At 32.9% G+C, this 27,925-nt stretch overlaps 1 protein-coding gene across 1 annotated transcript; it reads left to right on the top strand.

Annotated features, from left to right (window-relative positions):
- Positions 1-268: 268 nt before the first annotated feature.
- On the top strand, positions 269-27,218 carry LOC143055006 (bone morphogenetic protein 7-like). The gene is made up of 6 exons (XM_076228128.1): positions 269-927; positions 4,330-4,513; positions 6,205-6,356; positions 15,068-15,265; positions 16,873-16,949; positions 23,817-27,218. Exons 1-6 carry the CDS (start codon positions 501-503, stop codon positions 24,075-24,077), a joined length of 1,299 nt encoding a protein of 432 aa, XP_076084243.1. The 5' UTR covers positions 269-500; the 3' UTR covers positions 24,078-27,218.
- Positions 27,219-27,925: the final 707 nt, after the last annotated feature.

Raw genomic sequence — 27,925 nt, 5'->3', positions numbered from 1 at the left:
CAAATATCGATGAAAAGTATTGTATTTCAGTTATCAGTTCATTTAACCTGTAAATTAAAGTATGCTGAAATAAATAAAATAAAATAAATAAGATTAAAGGGGGAGGGGTGTTATATCACCCTTTAATAGTTTTCTTTTTTTCTTTCTATCAACAAATATTTTAAAACAGTTTTAACATATTTGATGTATGTTAAATGAATAACCATACTGCACCTGTCGGGATATTTGTTTATTACTTACCGGTATATCTCACCTGTTTATATGTGTGTAACCTATGTGCAGACAGGGGAACCACTCTACAAAGAAAACGTAATTAACGCGGTAAAAATAGATTTCATTTGGATAGCTAGAGAAATATAGAGAGAATATTGTTCTAAAACTTATCCTTACGATCTGATAATTAATGGATACATATGTAGATTATATTTAAAATGTGTTCTTAAATCAACGTGTTTACCTGACTAAGTTCTAAAGAATGTATATGTTTGTAAATAACGTGAATGGGGCGAATGTCTGTACAGGTAAACAGGTACACATTTAACATGGTGGTGAACTTACACATTTCTATAGTTGTTGTACTTTTAATATGTTGTGTAGACGATATAGTATGCTGGTCTTCAGGATATTATATAGACAATGGTGTGGATCAGACGGAAAAATTACATGAAATCAACCCGAGGAGTAAGCGAGAGCTCCAACAAGAGATTTTGACACTGCTTGGATTACACCATCGACCAAAGCCAAAGGTGCATACTAATGACTATTCTGCGCCTCGTTTTATGTTAGATTTATACAATACTATTGCGGGTGCGGATGGAATTTTATTAGATGACACGCCATCATTCAGAATAGCAGGGAATATATCTATTGGGGATATTATTGAACCGATACAAGGTGCAGACGTTATCATGAGTTTTGTTAATCGTGGTAGGTATAAACAGATAAATAATGTGAAATGCCTTTTCTGAAAAGGGGGAGGGGGATGTGGGATGTGGGAGCGCGAATTGTCTCCCTTTTTGTCATGCCATAGTTTTTGAATTAAGAGTTTCCATCAATAATTTAAGATATATTTTCTAGACACCCCGTCCTTATTTTTTTTTATGTAAATGTATTCTAAGATACAATTTGAGATTACTATTAACCCTATGGGTATAAGTCTTTAAAAAAGAAGAAATGGACAAATAATGTACCCCCCCCCCCCTAAAGGAAACCCCTTTTCCCATTCATTCTCCGTGTAAAACATATCGTATTTTAATATTAATTTTAATGGGGAGAAAAAAATAATCACCAATTTGACCAGCCCACAAATACAAAGAAATAATAAGTAAATAATAATATTACTCACAAATCTACAAAAAACAGGGCAAAACATACCGAATTGAGAATAATCATGATAATCATGAAAATGGGGAGCGTAAAATATAACATGTATAAAGAAAGAGACCTTGAAAGACATATTAATTAAATAGAAAAACGCTTGACTTTATGTCACAGTAATGATCTTCCCTCATACATACCCTCGTGCAATGTTCATCACCTAAAAAAAACTGTACTTGGCTTATAAATGTTAATGGTACTATAGAATTTTTCTCTTCATTTCTTTACTAATAATATGAGTTGAAATCCGTGGGCTGGTTTTTCATAGATCCCACATTGTAAATGTTTTCTTTATATACGATAAATATAAGTATGTTTGCGCAGTTCATCACGACGATATGAAAAATAAATTGACAACAAAATTTCTATAATTACCATGATTATAGGGTTTACATTTCAAACAAGATTATTTTTTTACCTATATTAGACTTGTATATGTCGTTCATTGGTGTACCTTTCACAAACGACAAACCTAAAATGTCAACCGATTTTTACCTTTGTAAAACACAGGTGTTTTGACCATTAAAACGACAAAGTAATTAGTCAATATATCTTTCTTACAAGTAAATTACGTATAATTGTAACATGTACAATGGGTTTCTTTCTAACAGTGCAAACCACTTTAGATATAAACTATTTCTTTTAATTCATCCAGACTTTTATTTTATTGAAATGTCCTGAAATATTTCAATTTATATTTCCGATAATTGTTGTGTCGTTACTTTTATACAAGTATATTGTAATGCTGATCACTAGACAGTATAAGTTGAAGGTCAAATGTTTATTTTGTAATGTTGATCATTGGGCAGTGAGTTCAATGGTTTATTCCTTGAACTCGGATTTGGTCTGTATTATTCAAACGTAGCGGGAATGGTGAAAGTCACATTAAATCAATTGAGTGTGTCTTCATAATGCTGTAACGTTGATCTCCCAATCGTGTGTATGGGCTAACAGGGGCGGATCCGTGATTTTTGAAAAGCTTTCTGTAAAAATTCTAAAAAAACGGGTAATTAAGAATGGACGATAATATGCTTTGAAAAATCTTATACCATGATAATTTTCATAATAATTATGTGTATGCCCTCTTCTCCTGGATGGACACTGGCTATTGTACATTAATCAAATATATGTTAAATCACTAAGACACCTGTCCCTCATCTGATATTGGGACTGGGTATGTTTTTTTATTATTATTTATTTAACAATAAAACTGAGAATGGAAAAGGGGAATGTGTCAAAGAGACAACAACCCGACCATAGAACAGACAACAGCAGAAGGTCACCAACAGGTCTTCAATGCAGCCAGAAATTCCCGCACACGAGGGCGTCCTTCAACTGACCCCTAAACAAATATATATACTAGTTCAGTGATAAAGAACGCCATATTTAACTCCAAATTGTAAACAAGAAACTAAAATTAAAAATAATACAAGACTTACAAAGGCCAGAGGCTCCTGACTTGGGACAGGCGTAAAAATGCGGCGGGGTTTAACATGTTTATGAGATCTCAACCCTCCCCCTATACAGAATACAGATGTACCTCCGGCCAATGTAGAAAAGTAAAACATGTTTAAATCTGACGAAGTGTGTTGGTAGAGTACAAAAGGGTTCGATAATTTTCACATCATAACACCATGTTCTCGTTCTAAAATACATGAAATATTTGCCACTGAACGTCAAAGTACTAATCCATTCATCTATCGTATGTGGGGGCATGTTTTCGTTTATGTACCAAGCATGTTTAAATCCTAATAAGCGTGTTCGGTATAGTAGAAATAGGTTCGTCACATCCTAGAATACATGCTATATTTGCCACAGGACGTCAAAACACTAATCTGTCCATCCAATCCCTATCACATCACAAGCGTTCGATTGCATGGAATAAAAATATACTAAGGCCAAATTGATATATATATATACACACGGCCACCGAGATAAAAGTAAATGTTCAAGACGTTTTTGGTGTTACACCATAGTCTACAAAATGTGTTAGGTTAGGTATGACAATACAGAAAAGTTAAGGACACATTAAACATAATTTTATGCTTTGGCCTAAATGAAGATCTTAGGCGTGATTCAAACTTATTCAATACTACATTAAAAAAAAACTTTATATCAAGATCTTAATTTTGTGTAGTCAATGAAGTATTCAGAATTCAAAAACTATTTATACCTTCTTTTTCAAGATTTTGAATTCCCAATCACATGCCGAAGCATTAGTCTAAAAATTCCGTTTTGGCTCAAGGCCGAAACAGTAAATTACTATATTGAATAAACATCCCTCTAATAGGCTACGTATAATTAAATTACAGATGGTTTTACATGTGTTCATCTTGCACTAAATACTAATAAAATAGGGTTAAAGATGTTGGCAGCTCTTTTCTGTTGGAAGTTTTGGCATTTCATTAAATATTATTGCATAGTAAATGCACTCGGGTCATCATAAAAAAGTACTTGTGTTTTGATGGGATTTCAGTATACGTCTTTTGAATGTTTAAACATGTTACTTTTAAGTGTTATTGTCGAACCGTGTGTCCCTATGTAGTCTATAGGCAAAATAAAAGAACAAGAGAAATAGACAGAAAAGTGAAATCTAACTCATATCTTAACATACATGTACCTGTACCTTATTTTTCTAACAAACAATCGAAAGAATGGGGGTCTTTCGTAAGAAAAGCCCATATGTCCTTCGCCATATACCAGTTTAATGAAAGGGAACATCTAATCTATAGGAATTTATCCCCATTTTATATTTATCTTTGTTTTACAAAACTAGTCGATTAGTCTAAAATTATTCATTTTAAGATGCAAAGAAAGGCAAACCATTAGCCAATAAAAAGAAAATGTTAAGCTAAAAAACAAAATCTACACAACAAAACGTTTAAGCGTACAAAGTTACGAGAATATTTGATTTAATTCAATAATCATGATAAACGACTTTCTATTTTTCAGCAAAAAAAGTTCCACATTTACGCCACGAAAAAGATCGGACGTTTTTCTTTGATTTTAGTGAAGTGACAGTTGAGGAAAAAGTAGTGAAAGCTGAACTTAGGCTTTTTAAAGATAAAGCCAAAAAGTGGAAAAGTAATGATTTTCAGATTCAGATATACATGATAAAACAAGGACCGGATCCCGAGTAAGTTATTTTAGTTTAATAGAAATAAGAAGATGTGTTATGATTGCCAAAAAAAAAAAACGTTCCACCAAAGTTTAAATGACATATAGAAGTTGTCATAGACGTAGACATAGACAAGTTTATTATTACTAAATACACATGAAATAGTAATAGGTGTATGAGATTTTTCAAATAACATAAAACTATTAAACCAATTAATTCATCAAAGTTTCTAGTCTCGAATTAAAATTGGTTTCATTGCTCAGACAATGGAAGAAGTTTCGGGGAACATATGTTTAAACAGTATAGGTAACAAAGGTACCAGGATTATAATTGGATACGCCAGACGCGCGTTTCATCAGTGACGCTCATGTCAAAATAGTTATAAAAACCAAACAAGTACAAAGTTGAAGAGCATTGAGGATCCAAATTTTAACTTGTATTGAACGTATATATTGGCAACACCTACATGTATACATCATTCGGCAATCATCGGTAGAATCCGCTACTCTCCTTCATTCCGTTAGATGAGGGTACGGAATCGGCCGAGTGGAGACGAATACATGCATTTCAGGACAAGAACGTAGTTATCAGCTCTGCGTTTTACAAGACCGACACACTTAACTGGATTTCTAACATACTATATCACACGGTTATAGTCTGCAGGTCCATGCGTATACCCCATTTACACATAACTCTGTCTCCAAGCCGAGTGTTTTTAACTCGTATTTCTTAACATGTCTAAATGTTACGTACTCAACGGATAAACAGCAAACAAGTCTTTGCCCTAGCTAATTCGAGAAAGGAATATTTTCTACATAAGATCATCAAGAATTTGTGTGTCTCCTACATTCTACAATTTGAATTGAGATTGTCATTTAAATATATTATCAGTATATGCAGGACGGATGACACATATATAGAATAGGCGTCTTGTTTACCCTTCTGGAGCGTAAAATTTCACCCATTTTTTCTGGGGTTTGTGTTGCTTAATATTTTGTTTTCTGTGTATTACTATGTGGAATTGTTCGTCGCTTTCATTTGTTTGGCCATGTATTTTTTGGTTTTTCTTTGACTTATGAGTTTTGAATACGGTAAATGGGATTTCGTTTATAGATAGACAGTAGATGACAAATACCTCGTATGGAATACTCAGATATAAAGTGTAAGTAAGTAACTGTAGGTCACGGTACGACCTTCATCATTGAGCCAACTCATAACGTATATTGATGTATATTAACTTAAAGAGACGTGGTATGATTGTCAATGAGACAACTATCAACCAGAGTTTCAATAAGTGATTATCAACAAGTGACGACAACCGTATGGCCTTCAGCAATGTGAAAACCCCGTACCGCATATATAGGCAGGAGATACAAATGTACAAAAATGTACTTGTAAACGAAAAACGTGAATCAATTCTAACGAAAATTAATAACGGTTTAATTTATAAAAAATAATATACAAAACAAATTACAAAAATAAATAGAGGCATGATGAATCAAAAACAATCTTTGAACTACAGGCACATACAGCATATGGCGGGACAGTGTTGTAACAGCACACCATAAGAACAAACTAAACATACATAGGAATTGCAGTTACCATATGGTTTATAGAAAGACAGTTTCCTAGTTAAATCTGTTGAGCAATGGATTTGTATGGATATGGTTGAACTAATATTATATTCATTTTAATAATTATAATTTTAGGGATAAGTATTTAGAATCAGTTGGAAACGTGACAACAAAAGCAGACCATGTAGGCTGGTTGACCCTTGATTTGACCAAAGCGGCTGAACTTTGGACTCGATATCCGACCGCAAATCTTGGTCTTTATATGAAAATTAAATTCATTAGAAAAGGTATGTTTCATTCTGAAATTGTGAATAGTTATATATCAATTATTATAACATATCTTTTTTATGCCCCATTTATGGGCATTATGTTTTCTGGTCTGTGCGTCCGTTCGTCCGTCCGATCGTTCGTTCGTCTGTCCCGCTTCGGGTTAAAGTTTTTGGTTTTTCAAGATTTTATTCATAACCTCAGACACATACTTGTGTACAAGAGGACAATATATACAAACATATTAAGATAATACATAGCGAGACAGGACAAACGAAACACAAATACATAGTATATTTTAAAAGACAATTGGTATAATTAGATAAAGTATTTTATGATTTTCTTCACAAAAATTGATAAATTCCTTTGAACTTGTACGTTACAAATAGACAACAAGCCAGTGAACTTGTTCTTGCTTGGATTCATTACATAGTAATTTGGTATAAACTTTGATCTAAGAGCAGAAACATCAGCATTTTTACAGGTAAACAATATATGAAACTCATCCCCTATTCCCTCATTACATAATGTACATATTCTATTTTCCCTAGCGATCCCCGCCCATCTACCCGTCTCAATAGGTAACTTCAAATTCGAGCATCGAAGTTTAGATATGTAATATCTGTCCTTGGGTAATAATCGCAATAAATACGGTTCCAAACCAAACTCGAGTTTGAATAAAGAATAGAATTCACCCCTAGATGCATTATGTATCTGCGAGAACCAATGCTGATAGTACTGATCTGTTAATCGCTGTTTAACCATACTTTTTAACCAATCAATATTTACAACTAATTGATCGTTCCATGTAAAACTTAGACCTGTATCATCAAATATAGATTTTACATATTGAATCCATTTAAATTTGGTAGGATTATTTTCATGTAGCTTAATCATAAGTCTTAGAAGGATATTTGACAGTTTGCTCTCTGTTTTAATAGTTCTGCACCAAAATGATGCCATCCTAAGTTTTATAGTGATATCTAACGGAACCCGCCCTAATTCCCCGTAAACCATAAAATTTGGTGTACTGTTCCGAACACCAAGAATATTTTTACAAAATTGCAAATGCATTTTCTCAATATTCTGTTTATTTTCAAAACCCCAAACCTCTGATGAATATAATAATATAGGTGCGATTACAGCATCAAAGAGTTGTAACTAAATATCAATAGGCAATGATATACGATTTATCTTCCTGTAGAGAGCAAACATTGCTTTTTGTGCTTGATCAAAAATCCTTTTTCTAGCAGTACAAACATTACCGTTATAATTAAAAGTTGTGCCTAAATAATTGTAAGAATCTACAACTTCTATAGCATTACCATATATATGAAAATCAAAGTTGTCTCGTACCTTTTTTTTACTAAACACAATAATTTTTGTTTTATCTATATTTACTTCGAGTTTCCATATGTTACAATATTGTTCAAAAACATCGAGTGCATGTTGTAGTTCTTCCTTACTATCAGACATAATAACAGTGTCATCTGCGTACAGAATTACAAAGATTTTAACTAATACGTGTAACAACTCTTCACAGTTTTTAGAAATATATTCTAAATCTTTAACATCATTTTCCACAAAAAAGTTTTCTAAATCATTTAAAAATACTGAAAACAAAAACGGTGATAAATTTTCACCCTGCCTAACACCAACACCACAGTTGAAGAAAGTTGAACTTTGGTTACCATATCGAACACATGTCTTTATATTTTGATACATATTATAAATAACTGTAAAAAATTTCCCAGTAATGTGAGATTTTTGTAACTTTTGCCATAACCCTGTTCTCCAAATAGTGTCAAATGCTCTCTTAAAATCCACAAATGTGCAAAATAATTTTTTGCCCATTGAAAAAAATATAGATAAAATTGAATGCAACACAAAAATATTATCGGTAGTTGAAAATCCCTTTCTAAATCCAGCCTGAGATTCTGATATAAGTTCAACTTCATCTGAGAAACTATTTAATCTCTCATTTATTATTGATGAAAAAGTCTTTCCTAAACAAGAGTTTAATGTTACACCTCTATAATTTGCAGGGTCTGCTTTTGAACCTTTATTCTTAAAAATAGGAATCATAATACCGGGAGACCATAACTCTGGAACTATTCCTGTATCTAATACTAAATTAAAAAGTTTAACATACATTGGCATAAGATCATGTACAGTACATTTTATATATTCATTAATTATTTTGTCACATCCACTAGCTTTATCGTTTTTTAAGTTTTTTACACTTTTTAAAATCTCATCTTCGGTTACAGTACCATTCAATAAGTTATACAATTCATCTGATAAATTATGTACATCAAAATTAACTTCTGGTTCCTCAGTATTTGAGTCACATCTATTCATATCTTTGAAATAGTCATAGAGAGCTTCAATCGAAATTTCAGGGTCTACGCCTTTTTTTTTATTTGACCCAATACTATTCAAAATGTTCCAAAACTTTTTACTATCTGATTTTTATACGACCGCAAAATTTGAAAAAATTTTCGTCGTATATTGCTATCATGTTGGCGTCGTCTGCGTCGTCGTCGTCGTCGTCGTCGTCCGAATACTTTTAGTTTTCGCACTCTAACTTTAGTAAAAGTGTATAGAAATCTATGAAATTTTAACACAAGGTTTATGACCACAAAAGGAAGGTTGGGATTGATTTTGGGAGTTTTAGTCCCAACATTTTAGGAATTAGGGGCCAAAAAGGGCCCAAATAAGCATTTTCTTGGTTTTCGCGCTATAACTTTAGTTTAAGTAAATAGAAATCTATGAAATTTTGACATAAGGTTTATGACCACAAAAGAAAGGTTGGGATTGATTTTGGGAGTTTTGGTTCCAACAGTTTAGGAATTAGGGGCCAAAAAAGGGCCCAAATAAGCATTATTCTTGGTTTTCGCACAATAACTTTAGTTTAAGTAAATAGAAATCAATGAAATTTAAACACAATGTTTATGACCACAAAAGGAAGGTTGGTATTGATTTTGGGAGTTTAGGTCCCAACAGTTTAGGAATTAGGGGCCAAAAAGGGACCCAAATAAGCATTTTTTTTGGTTTTCGCACCATAACTTTAGTATAAGTAAATAGAAATCTATGAAATTTAAACACAAGGTTTATGACCATAAAAGAAAGGTTGGTATTGATTTTGGGAGTTTTGGTCCCAATAGTTTAGGAATAAAGGGCCCAAAGGGTCCAGATTTAAACTTTGTTTGATTTTATCAAAAATTGAATAATTGGGGTTCTTTGATATGCCGAATCTAACTGTGTATGTAGATTCTTAATTTTTGGTCCCGTTTTCAAATTGGTCTACATTAAGGTCCAAAGGGTCCAAAATTAAACTTAGTTTGATTTTAACAAAAATTGAATCCTTGGGGTTCTTTGATATGCTGAATCTAAAAACGTACTTAGATTTTTTATTATTGGCCCAGTTTTCAAGTTGGTCCAAATCGGGGTCCAAAATTAAACTTTGTTTGGTTTCATCAAAAATTGAATAATTGGGGTTCTTTGATATGCCAAATCTAACTGTGTATGTAGATTCTTAATTTTTGGTCCCGTTTTCAAATTGGTTTACATTAACGTCCAAAGGGTCCAAAATTAAACTAAGTTTGATTTTAACAAAAATTAAATTCTTGGGCTTATTTGATATGCTTTATCTAAATATGTACTTTGATTTTTGATTATGGGCCCAGTTTTCAAGTTGGTCCAAATCAGGATTCCATATCAAGTATTGTGCAATAGCAAGAAATTTTCAATTGCACAGTATTGCACAATAGCAAGAAATATCTAATTGCACAATATTGTGCAATAGCAATTAATTTTCAATTGGAGTTATCTTTCTTTGTATAGAATAGTAGTTGATAATATATGTTGGAAATTTACCAGACATGACTATGATGTCATTTTCTATTTTTATTTGCCAATAACTTTATGTAAATAACTTCATTGGAAATTTGCCAATATAAAATGTTGCTGATGAAGCTTTTTTTCCTTATCTTATCTAAAATGTTTTTAGATAATGTATGTTGGACATTTGCCAGACATGACTATGATGTCATTTTCTATTTTTATTTGCCAATAACTTTATGTAAATAACTTCATTGGAAATTTGCCAATATAAAATGTTGCTGATGAAGTTTTTTTTATTGTTTTATACAATAAACAATGTATATTCACTTTTACTACCAACCAATCTTTACCATTCAGTGATAACAAGCACTTTATTTTACATTTTAATATCTTATGATGTATTTAAAAGAGTAGTTATTGTTGCAAACTCCATTAGAAATTTGAATTGATATCAGTTTTGGAAAAAGGGAAATGGGGATGTGAAAAAAAGGGGGGGGGGTTAAATTTTTCACATTTCAGATTTCATAAATAAAAAGAAAAATTTTTTGAGAGGATTAATATTCAACAGCATAGTGAACTGCTCAAAGGCAAAAAAAAAACTTTTAAGTTCATTAGACCACATTCATTCTGTGTCAGAAACCTATGCTGTGTCAACTATTTAATTTTAGATTTAAAAAGTTTGAAGAAATCTTTAATTGATTTGTAAAATCTTGACATTTGTTTTGTGTAAAAAAAAAAACATATAATGTCAAAAATTTGATCACAATCCAAATTCAGAGCTGTATAACGCTTGAATGTTTTGTCCATACTTGCCCCAACTGTTCAGGGTTCGACCTCTGCGGTCGTATAAAGCTGCGCCCTGCGGAGCACCTGATTTGGTCTGGCGTAATTTATTTCCAATATTTCTTTGGTACAGTTCATTTGCTTTAGAAATTTCAATTTTATAGCTTTTGCTTGCATTTTTCATATGTTTTCGATTATCAGCATTTTTTATAAAACTGTACCTTTTCCGCGCTTTGTGAAATGTTTTTCTACTATCAAAACATTGCTTGTTAAACCAAGGTTTATTGTCGCTTTTTGGTTTGCGATTTTTAAACGGCTTGTATTTACCAAAAGTTTTTGTAGCAACTGATTGAAAAAAGTTACTAATTCTCTCTACAACTTTGTTCATCTCATTTTGATGAACCCCTTGTTGTACCTCTAAATTATCTAATTCTAACAGTAGTTGTTCTAACTGACAATCATGATCACTTTTAACATTATCTAAAAATTCTGAACACTTTTCTTTTCTCCACTTGACATATTTTTCACTACAAAATTGTGATAGTTCGTCATTACTATTATATAAAATCACTGGAGCTTGAATAACTAAATGTAATTGACAATGAACATCTGAGACCAATGGATCAAATTCCATAATATCGAACTCTTTAACAACTGGAAATAAATTAGATGACAATAATAAATAGTCAATAACACTTGTATCATTACAAGTTTTTTTACCAATACCTTTATCATTACCTACTCTTGAGTTTGCTATATACATGTTATTTCTTTTACATACATTTAAAAGTTTGTGTCCGTAATTATTTGGTGCACAATTACAACTTGTAACTCTGTGTAATGGAATACTGTTTCTAGGTAAATTTTCGTAGTCAAACATATACGAAAGTATATCCTCGTCTGAGTTAAATTCAAAAATATCAACCAGATTCTCGTCCGGTATAATATAGTCTGGTAAACTGCCAGTTTTGGCATTAAAATCACCAAAAATAATACAATTTAGACTCTCTATGTTTTTTATATTAAGCATCTCATTTTCTACCTCATCGAATGATTCACTTGTTGAATATTTCGAATTCGATGGTGGAATATAAACACAACCTAGTAGACTATCAGTTTTCTGGTTTATAATTGAAAGTTTTGAAATCTTAAACCACTGTACAAATTCACAATCTGTATTTATAAAGTTTAAATAACCTTTTAACTTATTTCTATACATTACTACAATCCCCCCTGATTTTCTTTTACATTTTTTTCTAATTTTAGAATAATACATATAGTCATCAGGTATATTTAATATATCAATGTCAGACAGTTTTGTTTCTGTAAACAAACAAATATCATATTTTTTAATCATCTCTATAAATTCAGGACACAACAGTTTTTGTTTTATACCACATACGTTAAGAAAACAATTTTTTAATTCAGAAAAAATAGGATCCGCATTGTTAGTTCGATTTTCACTTGTGCTGATATCTCTTTCTGTTCCTCTTGCACAACATCCCTATGCACCAGGAAAAGGAGGAGGTGGTCTTTGCTCCATTTGTCGCTGGTTTTGGAACGGTGGTCTATGTGGCATTTGTGGTGGTGGATGCGGGAAGAATCTCTTGTTGTCGATAAACAGTTTATCATCACGTAAATGTGCAACGTGTCCTTTTTGTCTTGCATCCTTCATGATCGGCACCAATTCACGTCTTCTCTGAATAACTTCCGCTGGGAATTGTTCATGGACACGAAACTGAGTGTCCCTTTCTTTAAATTTTTCTCTTGCAGCCGCCATCACCATTTCGCGGTCCTTTCTTTTTTCAAATTTGGCAACGATTCCCCTCGGACCTCTATCTCGGCGCGGTTTTAGTCTATGTACCACGTGAAACGGAATATTGTTTTCGATTCCAAGTTCATTTGTTAAAAATGTTTGAAGTTTTTCTTCCGTATTTTCAGGTTGTTTGGTATCAGAAACATCGGGAATCCCGCGAAATATCAAATTGTCTCTCATCGATCGAGTTTGTATATCAACTATCCTGTCCCTTAATTCGTAATTTTCATTTTGAAGTTTATCATTTTCTCTTTTTATAAAATCTACATTCTGTTCAATGACCGATGATCGTATTGATGATTCCTGTATAGATGTATTGTGATTGTTAATTTGTTGTCGCATATCTGTTACGTTTCTGTCTAAATGTTCAAACCGTTGTTCCATAGCATTCATTTTCACAACAATCTCATCGAGTATGTCTAATTTCTGAAGTTTTTGTGAACAGTCTATCATAAAATTTTCAAATTTACTATACATCGAGAATTCAGTTGGTTGAGATTGTGGCGAGCTAAAGCTGAGATGAGTTTGAAGAGGTTGGTTCGCTATAAGAAAATCTGCAGGAGTTGTTGGGGGAGCCATAGGATAAGATTGATACGGGGTTCCGATTGAAGTTTGACCGAATGTGTTTAAATGGTTTAAATTACTCGGGTTACCATATAATATGTTGTGAGATGTACTTAAGTGATCTGCCACTGGAGTATATGGTGTATATGGTGTATTGCGGTTAACACTTTGTACTTTGTTTACATTGGCGTCCATTTTTGTTGTTTTTGATTGTGGCGGTGTCTTACTTGAACTTCGTTTCCTTTTTTTTTCTCATTCGGTACTTTTTTCTGTACTTTTCCTTTTCCCTTTTTTGATCCCATTGTTGATCAAGGACATAATGTTCGACATGATATATCACAAAAATCCAATATACATATTCCACAAAACATATAACTAATAACTTTTTTGTGGGAGCTCCGAAGCCCTGTCTGTCCTGTCGCCATGGTCGAGGTAGTTTTTGATGAAGTTGAAGTCCAATCAACTTGAAACTTAGTACACATGTTCCCTATGCTATGATCTTTCTTATTTTAATGCCAAATTAGAGATTTCATCCCATTTTCACGCTCTATCGAACATAGAAAATGATAGTGCGGATGGGACATCCGTGAACTGGTGACACATTATTGTTTAAAACTTATTTCGAAAATACGTGCATATATTACTTGACATGCTTGAGATTACTAGTAATCTTGTGTGTGCTTGTTTGTATAGGTGATTTGTCAAAATTTCTGTTCATATCCAAAAGAAAATTTTATCGAAAAAATTTGCAGCGCACACATATTCCATTAACGTATGCGCTATGTTATATATTTCGCCCGTATATCCGTATGTGCTTTGTTATATATTTAGTCCGTATATCCGTATGCTCTATGTTATATATTTAGTCCGTATATCCGTATGCGCTATGTTATATATTTATAGTGCGTATATCCGTATGCGCTATGTTCTATATTTAGTCGGTATATCCGTATGCGCTATGTTGTATATTTATAGTCCGTATATCCGTATGCGATAGGTTATATCTTTATAGTCCGTATATCCGTATGCGCTATGTTATATATTTATAGTCCGTATATCCGTATGCGCTATGTTATATATTTATAGTCCGTATATCCGTATGCGCTATGTTCTATATTTTATCCGTATATCCGTATGCTAGATATAGTCCAATTGAACTTAGTATATGTCTTGTGTATTGTTTCAAATGAGCGACCAGAAGTTCAAAAACCCACATAGCATTTCGCATTTAATACAGCATAGCATGCGATATACAAATGATAATGAGAATAAGCCCCGATATAATAATTAACCCCAAGCTCAAAGGGGATAGAGCAGAATGGACCCCCAGAAAACTTGGTCAACCGACGCAAGACAAAATTGACAATGTATTTTTTAAGGAAAATTAACTCTATCTCTTTATAACTTTGTTCTATTTATTGTATTATACTGAATGCAATGTTTTACCATCTATTGCAATCCAAATTGAAAGTAATAACACATTTAATTATAACGTATTGTATACATGTATAACAACCATTTGTATTGCATTAAGCGCACAATTTATCAAACGTCTCCGTGACGGGGATTGAAGTATTTGCCATTTGATAGAGAAAGGTATCAACCTCGTATATGGCATTTTAGCATGTAGTATAATACATGGTTATTCTATAATAGCAATGATCACGACAAGAAATTTAATAAATATCCCAAATGTGGAATACATGTTCCCTATTTTTCTAGGTTCAGAGGTAGATCCGGACAAATTTGGAATCGTTGGGCATAGAGGTGCGAAAAATAGGCAACCGTTTTTAACTGGATTTTTCAAAGCCTCACAAAAAGTGAACCTTAGAAAAACACGTGCAGCTGAACGATATAAGCGACAAGCTATGCAAGATATGAGTGCAGATGAACCCGAAACACCTGCATACAGATACGCAAGTAGGTTTTTATTGTACATAAACTAAAATACATATTATTTTTATTAGAGAATATACATTGTATTCGAGGAAGTATGTTTATATTATCCGTAATATATTTTTTTAAAGTAAATCAAAAATCCTGTTTATCTTTTGAAAGAATTTCAATATTTAATTTATTTATCATGACATCCATTAACAGTATATGATTATAGCTACAATGTATTAAAAAGCGGCACATAGGCGCTGCCAGTTTGTGAAGGCAAGAAGAGACAATTGACAGTTATAAAACTGATGACATATTTATTTTTTTGTCACGTAGCTTCGCACGTTTAAAAGGGGTCTTCACGGCTGTTTTTTTTCATAGAAAGGATAGAAAGGACAAAATGAATGACCTTACATGTAATTGTCCTGAATATTGATAGTACTGTTATATTTGCTGACGGACGTTGAGCACTTATGCACTTATCCTGAATAAAATTACTTTGTGTTATATTTGCCGACGGACGTTGAGCACGTCTGTACTTGTCCTGGATAGTATTACTTTGTGTTATATTTACTGACGGACGTTGAGCACTTCTATACTTGTCCAGAATATTATTATTCTTTGCTATATTTACAAACGGACGTTGAGCCCTTTTGTTCTTGTCCTGAATATTATTACTTTTTGTTATATTTACCGACGGAAGTTGAGCGCTTATTTTCTTGTCCTGAATATTATAACCTTTTGTAATATTTTTACGAACATTGAGCACTTGTGTATCTGTCCTGAATATAATTACTTTTTTGTTATATTTGCCGACGAACGTTGAAATTTTATTTACTTGTCCAGAATATTTTGGTATATTTGCTGACGGACGTTGAACAATTTTGAATCTGTCCCGAATATAATAACTTTGTGTTATATTTGCCGACGGACGTTGAGCACTTTTGTATCTGTTCTGAATATTTATTATTTTTCTTTATATTTGCTGACAGACGTTGAGCACTAAATGTCTCTGTCCTGAATATTATTACTTTGTGTGATATTTGCCGACAGACGTTGAACCTTTATGTACTTGTCCTGAACATAATAACTTTTTGTTATATTTGCAGACGGACGTTGAAAACGTGTGTACTTGTCCAGAATATAGTTGTTATATTTGCCGACGGACGTTGAGCACTTTTGTATCTGTCCTGAACATTTATTATTTTTTTTATTTTTTTGCTGTCAGACGTTGAGCACTAAATGTCTCTGTCCTGAATATTATTATTTTGTGTGATATTTGCCGACAGATGTTGAACCTTTATATACTTGTCCTGAATATTATTATTTTGTGTGATATTTGCCGACAGATGTTGAACCTTTATATACTTGTCCTGAATATTATTACTTTGTGTGATATTTGCCGACAGATGTTGAACCTTTATATACTTGTCCTGAATATTATTATTTTGTGTGATATTTGCCGACAGATGTTGAACCTTTTTATACTTCTCCTGAATATTATATTTTATTTTTGTGTTTTATTTGTCGACAGAAGTTAAGCACTTACATGTATTTATCTGTCCAGAATATTGTTACTTTTGTTATATTTGCCGAATTACGTTGAACACTTATGAGCTATTTAATCAATTTATTCATTTTAGGATATCCAAGACGGATACGGAGGTGGCCCTGTCAAAGGAAACAGATGTTTGTAAAGTTTAAAGATTTAGGTTGGCAGGTAAGCTGTATGGACTGGTTAATTTCTAATGCACTGTGATTGAAAACATAAAAGACCAGGACGTCGCATGTGTATCTATATTTCGTTTTTCACTCCTATATCTAAATTTAGAATTGTTCCTTTTACTGATACAACCGAGAGTTTAGTTTGCGAGACATCTTCTTTATGAATTTATCTAGGTTTCGGTATTTTTATAACTTTTAATGACCCACATAGGGGCATCAGATTTTTCGGTCTCTGCGTCTGTTCGTTCATCCGTTCTATCATTCGTCTGTCCCACTTCAGGTTAAATATTTTAGTCAAGTCAGGTTAAAAATTTTGGTCAATGCAGTTTTTGCTGAAGTTGAAGTCCAATCAACTTGAAAACAATTTTACGTTCTACTGAACATATAAAATGACAGTGCAAGTAGGGTATACGTGTACGATGGACACATTCTTGTTTTAAAATGCGTTTCTTTTTTTTCTTCTATTTTCTGCTTATATAGATGACTGATTTCAGGATCTCGTCCAGTGTCGCATTGAGAAGTTGAGACAATATGTTAAATGAAGCAATTTTGATACGTCAGAAGTAGTTTAAGTGGGATACGTAACATGGTACTCATTTGAATAGCTATGACGTTACGCTCGATGTTGGTGTCACTTTTGGTAACGTCGTAACGTCAAAATCATGTTATATGATTGACGTTTTGTAATATTGACGTCCATTATATTTAACAACTTAACCACACGTTTAACTCTTGGTTTTCTGGTAATAAAAGGAGATACGGGTGTATGCCAGGGGACCTCTAGACAAATGGAAATATATATAAGGAATACGTATGGTGTTTTGTGAAAACAGAAATTGTGGGATTTACGCTACATTCAAGTCCATTCATGCACAATTTGTTTTAAAATAATGTTTACCGGTCGAAAAAACAAGATTTTTTTTATTATGAAAATCGCACTGAAGAGGAGAAACCCTTACAATTTTTAGATTTTTTTATACTTGTTCTTTTTGTTTTTAACTTTAAATATGGCTGTAGGGAGTATAATCTTTTTATATCAACCTTTAACAAATTAACTTTTGCGTATTTTCAATGATTGTAAGATTTTAAAGTCTGTCAAAATTCTACGATAACAATATTTGATTGTCAAGTTTGATTTTTTGGGGAATTGGATGGTTATAAAAGGCGCGCCTCCGGGTGCAGGATATTCTCGCTGAATTGGTGGCCTTCGGCTGCTGTCTGCTCTTTAATTTGGTCGGGTTGTTGTCTCTTTGGCATATTCCCCGTTTCCATTCTCAATTTTATATTTTATGTTTTACCTGTTTTGTCGTTGATGGTATCTTATTTAATTGTTCTTATTTGGCACATTCTTGATTTCTCAACGAAATGATTTTCTGTTCCTTAGAATACAATTTAAGTAAAGTTGTACGTTGATGTCATGTGATTTTCTCCCGAGTAATTTTTTAAATTTTGCATTTCTCTAAAATATCACAAACAAAATACTCATTGTTTAATGCAAGAGCTATTAAACGCGAGAGAAAAGATAAATAACGCGTCATACATTTCTAAATCACTTCTTTTATAATATCAATTGGAGAAATAAAAAAATAATAAAAAAATTCTTCAATGTAAAAGATATTATTGCTTCGGACAATATTGATACAATATTGAGAAAGTTCTATAGTTCTCTCATCCTGTGCCGTGACACATTATTAAGCCGTGACAAAATAAAAATTTCAAATGAAAATCAATGAATCAGTTCACATAAATTAACACATTCCAAAACATTATTAATCTCTTCTTCGATTATAGGTTGCATTTCTGTAAATATTGACAATGCAATTTCCCATAGGAACTCCTTTTACGGCTAAAACTGTACCACTTTTACCATGAAGTTTTGAAAAATATCTTATCCTAGAATTGAAAGTTTATATGCATCACAATTTTTGGCAAAGATCAAAATATAGGGCTGTGCGGCATATTTTCAACGTTTATATGCCCTGAACTTCTCAGAGTTTAAACTGACACTAATTTTCTTAACTACCCCTACCTCGAATGAAAGGTTACCACATATTTCAATGTAAACAATATGCACGTGTATATTTACTGGTAACATTCCCAAGTTATGTCTCTGTGAGATGGAACACAGAGAGCATAACTGGGAAGCAGTATGTAAACAAAATTAATTTTCTATGAATATTCAAGATCTTCCCAAAAGAGGCGTGGTTTAACAGAGGCGGATTTAGAGGGGGGGCCCAGGGGGCCCGGGCCCCCCCCCCCTTTTTGGGAAAAAAATTGGTTGCTTATATAGGGAATCACTGAAGCGTGACTGGAGCGGGCCCCCTCTTAGCGCAGTCAGTGGGCCCCCACTTATGAAAATTTCTAGATCCGCCAGTGTTTAAGAAACAGCTGTATTTACAAAGTGCAACCAAAAATGAGCTTATTTCTTTTCAAAACCTTGTCTTGACATACATACAACACGGAAGCGCTTGAGACAATTGTCTTTTGATTTTTTAAAAGACTGCTAAGGCTCCGTGTTGAAGGCCGTACTTTAACCTATAATGGTTTACTTTTTAAATTGTTATTTGTATGGAGAGTTGTCTCATTGGCACTCACACCACATCTTCCTATATCTATGTACTGTAAAACGTGATGTTTTTTTCTTTATGAAATATTAATGTCCATTAATTACAGATGTTCCATCAGAAAAAGTCGACCCCCACTCATTAGTTTCTTCTCCTGTTAACATAATTATGACTCCCCGATGTAGCTTTAAGGAGGAAGAGACAATTTTCCTCATCATCACATAAATTGCAAAAAAATTACCGGTATTTATCATATCAACGAATATCTCATATCTGTCATCTTCTAATGTCTCGTCCTCTGAATTAGAATCCTAGCTCTTGCTCTACTTTGACTTCCAACGAAATGCCAACTAGATCAGTAAACAAACAATGGTCATGCTCAAGGCACCCGCCACAATAGCATGACACGGTTCGAACTAGTACCGTTTGTAGATTTTTTGTTTCTACTCGATGTATGGTCCGTATCCCCTTTATTGGTTTAAACGATTTTCTATTTCTAGGAATTTCTTCTACATATTTAAAAATTCTTCGATTGCACGCATATGACAGTGGTGTTGTTAATCGTGAACAATTCTACAGCCGGACGTATCCGAAATTGTCCGCTTGATTTTTCAAAAGTCCACCAGCGGCATACTGTGGACCTTTCTATGACAACTTTTAAAATAGTTCCTAATTATTTGTTTATATCCAAATTCGGCTACAGATTCTACTTGGGTACCAAAGCAATGACCTATAATTGCATTTGTCTTCGTCATTAGAACTTAAGTCTTACTAGTGGATAAATGTCTCATTTGCAACCACACCACATCTCCTTATTTATATACTTTGACAATATACAGATTATTTCTAGTAGTATGTTTTTGTTCTACTATTAAGTATATGGCGTTAAAGAGCTTGGGTTGCGGTTTTTGTTGTATTTAAGTCACATTGTTTGGTATGGTGACACAATTATCTACTATATCGACTTCAATATCTAACACGTCGACCTAACATCTGACAAGTCAGTATAATCATCTAACAAGTCAACTTGAAAATATCAGACATGTTGAGTTGAATATTTGACATGCCAACCTGAATATCCAACATGTTGATTTAATGTCCGAAACTTTCTTCATCAATATCTATGTAAGGCAACATACAGTATCGATGATTTTTATTTGATACATATATACTTTCAAAATATTACTCATAAAACGGAAAAATTTCAACCTATGTTTGGAAATATTAATATCCAATTAGCTGTACGTATAACATATCTCCGTATTTGATTGTTTACATATCGATATGTGTCAGTGTGTCCGTATTCGTATACATATATGTATTTCAATACTTTAATTAATACGAATATCCATTATGTATGATATGCTAGTTCAACTTGAGGCGATAATTATGTTCTCCACTGAAGCTATTAATTTTGTATATAATACATGTAGAATTTTGTTGTTGTTGGGTTTCTTTTTCATTAGCTTAACAAAAAATGACACGAAAGAAAAAACATTTGAAAGAAAAAGTATATTCTGAATTAAGTTTTAAATGTTTTTGTAACAAAATAAATACGTTTCAAAAACCGCAATAACGCAAAAAAAAACCGGTGAACGTCAAAAACGTCAAATAAGCGACGCTGTGACATTTTGGTAGACCACCATGTGACCAATGTATTTTGATAATTTGTACATTAATCTTTATCCTATTTATATTGAAATGTTCCTTCGGTTTGAGAATTTCCGATTATCGCTTAAATTTTCTTATTAATTATACAGTTTTCACTTATTTCTAAAGATTTGTAACAACTTATTTTTTAGTATTTTAGAAAAAAATGAAGATGCCATTTTTGTGACATTTTGGTAGACACCCTTTCAACGCATCAGTAATCGAAATAAATTGACAAAAATTTAAACGAATGCATACTACCGTTTCTTTTTTATTAGGAATTTATCTTATTGGCTTCATTTCTCCGTTCCGAAATGCACAATCCCTTTTTTTCTTCGTTTTCTTTAAAAACCATCGAAATTACTAACGTTAAACGTTAGTTAAAAGTTTTGTGACGGGAGCCCTGTGGGGACTCATATACATAATTAGATTTTATGTAATGCTAAAAAAGAGACTGCTAAATGAATAAATGCAGTTCAGATGTTCCAGTTTAACGGACATATAGTATTTTCGGACTAGATACCATGCTTTACATATTTTTACTCGGTATTGATAATTTCAAGTAGAGCATGTTTTTTTAAACGTTGTTGTGACAGTGTTTTTCGGGGCTTCGATTTTGATTATGATGTCGAAGTTCTAATTGAATTCGTTCTTTTAAATTGGGAATCAATGTTTTTTAAGCATTTTCCAAGTTCGTTTTACATAATGATAATTGATATAAAGACTTTAATGACAAACAATCTCGCTATCGATGGATTCTCATCTGTTATGCCGCAAAGGGCTTATATTTTTCCTTTAGTGTCTACAAGCTGAAATGGATTCTTCCAAGGTCTACTCGATTCGAAAATGGTGTCGATTACGTCATACAAATATGACATCACAAAGCCCTAACGTTCCTCTTCCAAATGGTATACAATTTTTATATTTTATTTACTTATAGGTATCTGAAATTTGGAGGAACCCTCAAAAACAATATTAGTATGTTACCCGTCTACACGCAAAAACATATGATTTGTCTTGTTTGTTTTTGAAAAGCTTATTGACAAAAGTGAATAAAAACTAATAAGCCACCGTAAAAATAATGTTTTAAGTGCTCCGAAGATTTAAACACAAAAAACCATTTGATCTTCTCGGTATTTTTCTTATTTTAAGCCGATAATTGGTCAGAGGTACATGAAATTAGAAAACGTCACCAACACCGAGCGTAACGTCTATATATTATAGAAGTATTGTGACCACGGTGCTGTGTTTAACATAGTTACGCTAAAAGTAAATATTCATTGAACTTGGATACATATTTGCGAATATGGCAATATAGCGTGACGAAAAACGGTGTGGTTGAAACAACATTAATGCGTCCGAATACGTAAACTTTTGAAGTTTAAGGTGGTACCTTACACTACAGGGAGATAACTCAGTAAAGTCAGCTGAACGTTTTAATTACGTTGTGTTGTAAAAGGAATATTAAGCTTCTCAATGAACATAATTGGTGTTTGTCAAATTGCTATATAACCAGTGTAATTTTTCTGACAAAACGGTTGGTTCAAAGTTTTAATTTTTTTTTATATTTTTGTTAAAGTGTCAAATACTTTGACAAAATTTTATGAAAATTAAACGAGCCAAATTAATTTTAGTGAAAGTGTTGGATACCACCTTAAACAGCGCTTGTAATGTATGTTTGTTACGAGTACGCGTACATACGTGTCAATAAAACGCTGGAAGTGTTTTCAGAGTCCGTTGGGTTCCGACTAGGCTCCCGTTATGCGTCCAGAGCTAGCTAGGTTCCGATGTTAGGCACTGGCAATGTGTCTTGAGTATATAATGTTCAGATGATGCGGCGGCTATGTGTCTATAAGACGTAAGGTGGCGATAGGGCGATAGCAATGTGTCCAATTTACGTAAGGCTCCGATAAGGCTCTGGGTTTGAAGTCATTAAACTTTGCTCAGTGCTGGGAGCGCAAAAATCATGCTCGAAACATGAACTCCAGCATTTTGATTGGTTTATTTTGTGTTGTGTTCAGAGTATGATATATTCCGAGAAGGCGCTAGTAATGTATCTAGAGTACGTCAGGTGGCGATATAGTACTGGTAATGTGCCAGGCGTAAGTTATATACCTTAAGGCTATGGTAACCGTGTCGGGAGTCCTTCAGGCGAAGATAAGGCTCAGTATGTAATGTATCGGGAGTACCTATATATTTAGGTGGCTATAAGATAAGATAAAATAAATTATTTCTTCCAAATTAGGTCCCTAGGGGGGCATATACAATGTACACACAATATATACAATTGATACAACATACAGTATTTTACATAACATTACAAAATAAACTATTGAAATGAAGTGATAAAGGTGTTACATGTATTTGTTAAATAAAAAAAAAAATTTAAGAGTTGCTACTCCAGAGATGCGGCAAACTTTTATTTTATTCAAGGCTATACGATACACTTGTAATATGTTGAGATCTCGTTATGTGGCTATAATCAATATGGCGTTCTGAGTAAAGCCTATATGAACAACATGCACAACACGAACATTCGACAACTATTGAATAATAGACTCTTGACTTAGGAGATGTGCATTTATATCTAATTTGTTAGAATCTTGATGAAATTATTTAAATGACATAAAATATTTGTATATTTTCAGAGTTGGATAATTGCACCAGATGGGTTTCAAGCTTTTTACTGTGAAGGCGAATGTCAGTTTCCTTTGGCAGCACACATGAACGCCACTAACCATGCTATAGTACAGACACTGGTTCATTTAATGAACCCCAAACAGGCACCCAGTCCGGGGTGTGCTCCTACTAAATTAGGAGCACAGTCTGTTTTGTACTTTGATGACAATTTGAATGTAGTTTTACAGAAGTTTCCAATGATGATCGTCAAATCATGTGGTTGCCATTAAATGATCGTCAAGTCATGTGGTTGCCCTTAAATGATTGTCAAGTCATGTGGCTGCCATTAAATGATTGTTAAGTCATGTGGCTGCCATTAAATGATAGTGTAGTCATGTGATTGCCATTAAATGATTGGTAGGTCACGTGGTTGTCATTAAGTGATGGTCAAGTCATTAAGTGCCTTGTGTTCTTACAAAGTCAAGTACCTCCGAGATGTGATCTGCAAATCAAAATGACATTATTTTATTTCATTATTTGTCTTCCATAAAGGTGTATATACGTGATTCGAACAAACATTCTGCTGATGTAGATGACAGTCTATGTAAATGTCAAAGGTTACCGCATTGTTAAAAAACATTTACCAGTAATGTACTTATAGTGTTTTCTTGTGTAAAAAGTGATAGCATAAAACGAGTGTCGAGTGCCATGATTTAATATTTTAAAATCCAAATTAACAAACACCATTAGATCAATAAATTTATCTTTAAAACTTACATCTGCTAAAATGAAACACATGTTTAACATGCTGATTGACACATGTTAGTTATTTGAAGTTTCATTTAATGCATCACTAGAATATGAAAGTACATAATTACGTAGGTTTAAATGTTTGAATCAAGTGCAGATTGTATTATCATATATTGAGCAGTTCATAGGTTGTGAAATTATTTATTATTCTCTTTATGTCATAAGCACCTGTAGATTCATTTATTTTCATGGGTACCAATTTTCGTGGAATTTGGAAACTTGCCTTTTCCTGGATACGTGGTTTTGACCAAGTCTCCTGAACCAACGAAATCCACGAAAATTTGTATCTAACGAATATTAATGAATCCATATATTTTGTATTTCATGCATGGCAGGGACAGTGAACAACGAATTGTATATGTAATTTTATTTTGTGTTCTTCATTTGTTTATAGATTTCACTTTCAGTTAAGTTTTCTTAATCTTGAATTATCGTATTTGTACTAAAAGAGCGCTGCCAAACATGTGAAGTGACAATTTCTAAGCAACATGGTTAGCGGTGTCTCAAATGTTAAGGCAGTAAATAGTAGATTTATTATAAGAATGTAACGTAAACTACTGTTCATCATAAACGTCGCTTGAAATCTTGAAGGTCATATTTTTATTAATGATCCTGAGATACAGTCAAGGCATATTGACTCTTCCTCTTTGTTATCGAATATTGCAAAACGTAATAGTAAAAATGCACAAAGATATCTCTCCCAGTCTGCATTCATTGGAACACAAAGATATCTCTCCCAGTCTGCATTCATTGGAACACAAAGATACCTCTCCCAGTCTGCATTCATTAGAACAAAGATATCTCTCCCAGTCCGCATTCATTGAAACACAAAGATATCTCTCCCAGTCTGCATTCATTGGAACACAAAGATATCTCTCCCAGTCTGCATTCATTGGAACACAAAGATACCTCTCCCAGTCTGCATTCATTAGAACAAAGATATCTCTCCCAGTCCGCATTCATTGAAACACAAAGATATCTCTCCCAGTCTGCATTCATTGGAACACAAAGATATCTCTCCCAGTCTGCATTCATTGGAATGCTTAAAAGATTATATATAAGAAAAACGCAAAGTGTTGTATGTCTTTTTTTCTGTCAACGATGATGCGATTACATTAACTGTCAATTTCGTTTTTTTAGGTCCCACGCTGAATTAAAATTTTGATTTAAATCATGTAACGCTTACAATTGATATTAAATGGAAGGTTAGATTTTAAAACTTTAAGGTAAAACCAACAACAATCTCTTATACACCAGTAGTTCATGCTTACATATCATTATTATACCTTTATAAACATATCATCAAGATAAACTCCTATATGAGGTTCTGGACGGGGTTTTCAGAATGTAAAACTATGGGCCAAATGTACACAATAAATTGCTAAAAAGATAAAGAATGGAAAAAATTGGGCATTAGAAATATATAATATGGGGTGGGGTGTGGCCAAATATAACAAATAGAGAATAATGAGTAAAAATATGAAGAAATATGACTTAAACAATGAATGAGTACAGAAATGAAGAACCCCAATCCAGACCCTCATATATACGGTTGAAAATGACGCATTTCGTCCGGGTATTTGGTTTATATACTTTATGTATTATTGTTTTTTCTTCTGTCTCATATTTATGTTCAACTTTTTAATTTGTTATTTACTGTATAACATTAATACTGACTGACACGGAAGGGGCCAATATGTCCAAAGATGCTGACAATTACGTCTGTTGGTTTCTAGTTGATAGTTAGTTGTCTTATATATATAGGCAATCAAACCACATCTCTTTATTTTCTCAAGAAAAAAAAGTTGATTACAGCAACTGGATAGGGGCTTTCTACTTCTTGCAGAGGGGGGAGGGGGGGAACTATGATTTTTATACGGGGGCATAATTTAAGGAAATTTAATATTAACTGGTGAGCGGAGCGAGTCGAAAAAAAGATACAACTTATATATATCCAATCAAAGGAGTGTGTAAACATTGGTCCGCCAATATATATATATATATATATACAACAGAGACACAATTTGGAGGAATATCACTTGTTTTTGGCCAGGTTTTACATACATTCAATATATTCCTAGACCTTATTCACAAATTTTTAATTGACTGAATCTCTTAAAATATGATGGCTACATGTATATATTTTGTTTATCGATGTTAAGACGAATCTCGAAATGTGTTATACAATTTTTCATAAAAATCTGAAATATCGCCAAGTACGTAAACATAGATTTAAAATGAAATCGACATTTTGCGATTGTAATCATTTTGTCCTCGTATATAATCTAAAATTGAATAGAATGTTTTCGATTCACATCATATTATGTCAGCAACTTATACAGATGAAGTTGAACGAGTACAATGTAGCAACGATCTTTTATCGTAAACGTAAATGTTCAATGGTATTCAGTGTGAACGTTTTGTACTTAATAAGCTGTGCCTTACAAAATATTGAACTTTCCACATGCAACCATTGGGAATTGTTTGTTTCTCTTTGTCCATAAGTACTATAAATTATGATTATATAAGCACATCTGTTAAACATTTGTTATGCACGATTTTCTGTTCGTATATATACATACGTTTACATTAAATAATTGAATAAACTGTTTGAATTGATAGTTTGTGTCTGCATCTTGTATAACATAAGAAATCTTCGTTTTAACAAGCATCGAAAAACATACAAAATGTATCATACGATTAAAGATTGGATCAACTAACTGAGCAATCGGGCCTCGTTCTCGCAGTCAGATTGAAGGAGTATCTTTTTTTTTTACTTTAGTACGTAATAACTATGTTCTTTCGAACCTTAATTATTTAGATTGCATAAAATAAGACATTCAAACAAGCATCGCTGTCGGTATATACAAGACAATTGCAAACATAAGCGCTTCAAAGCTTTAAACAACGACAAAACAAAAGCACACCAAGCAACATTTAGAAATTGTTTTAAATAAATTATACATACGTTTTAGAAAATCAAGTACCAGTAGATAGTGTGGCGGAAAGTACAACTAAAGGTTGATATTTTGGAATCTGGTGATGAATTTATGTTCAACTGTATTTTTAAACGCAACTTTTTACTTGTTTGGCTTAATAAATATTTTGATATGAGCGTCACTGATGAGTCTTATGTAGACGAAACGCGCGTCTGGCGTACTAAATTATAATCCTGGTACCTTTGATAACTATTTACACCACTGGGTCGATGCCACTGCTGGTGGACGTTTCGTCCCCGAGGGTATCACCAGCCCAGTAGTCAACACTTCGGTGTTGACATGAATATCAATAATGTGGTCATTTTTACAAATTTCCTGTTAACAAAACT

This window comes from Mytilus galloprovincialis, chromosome 12 (genome assembly GCF_965363235.1).
Source record: "Mytilus galloprovincialis chromosome 12, xbMytGall1.hap1.1, whole genome shotgun sequence".
NCBI lineage: Eukaryota > Metazoa > Mollusca > Bivalvia > Mytilida > Mytilidae > Mytilus > Mytilus galloprovincialis.
The sequence above is the reverse complement of the archived record's forward strand: the minus strand, read 5'-3'. Positions and strand labels throughout refer to the sequence as shown.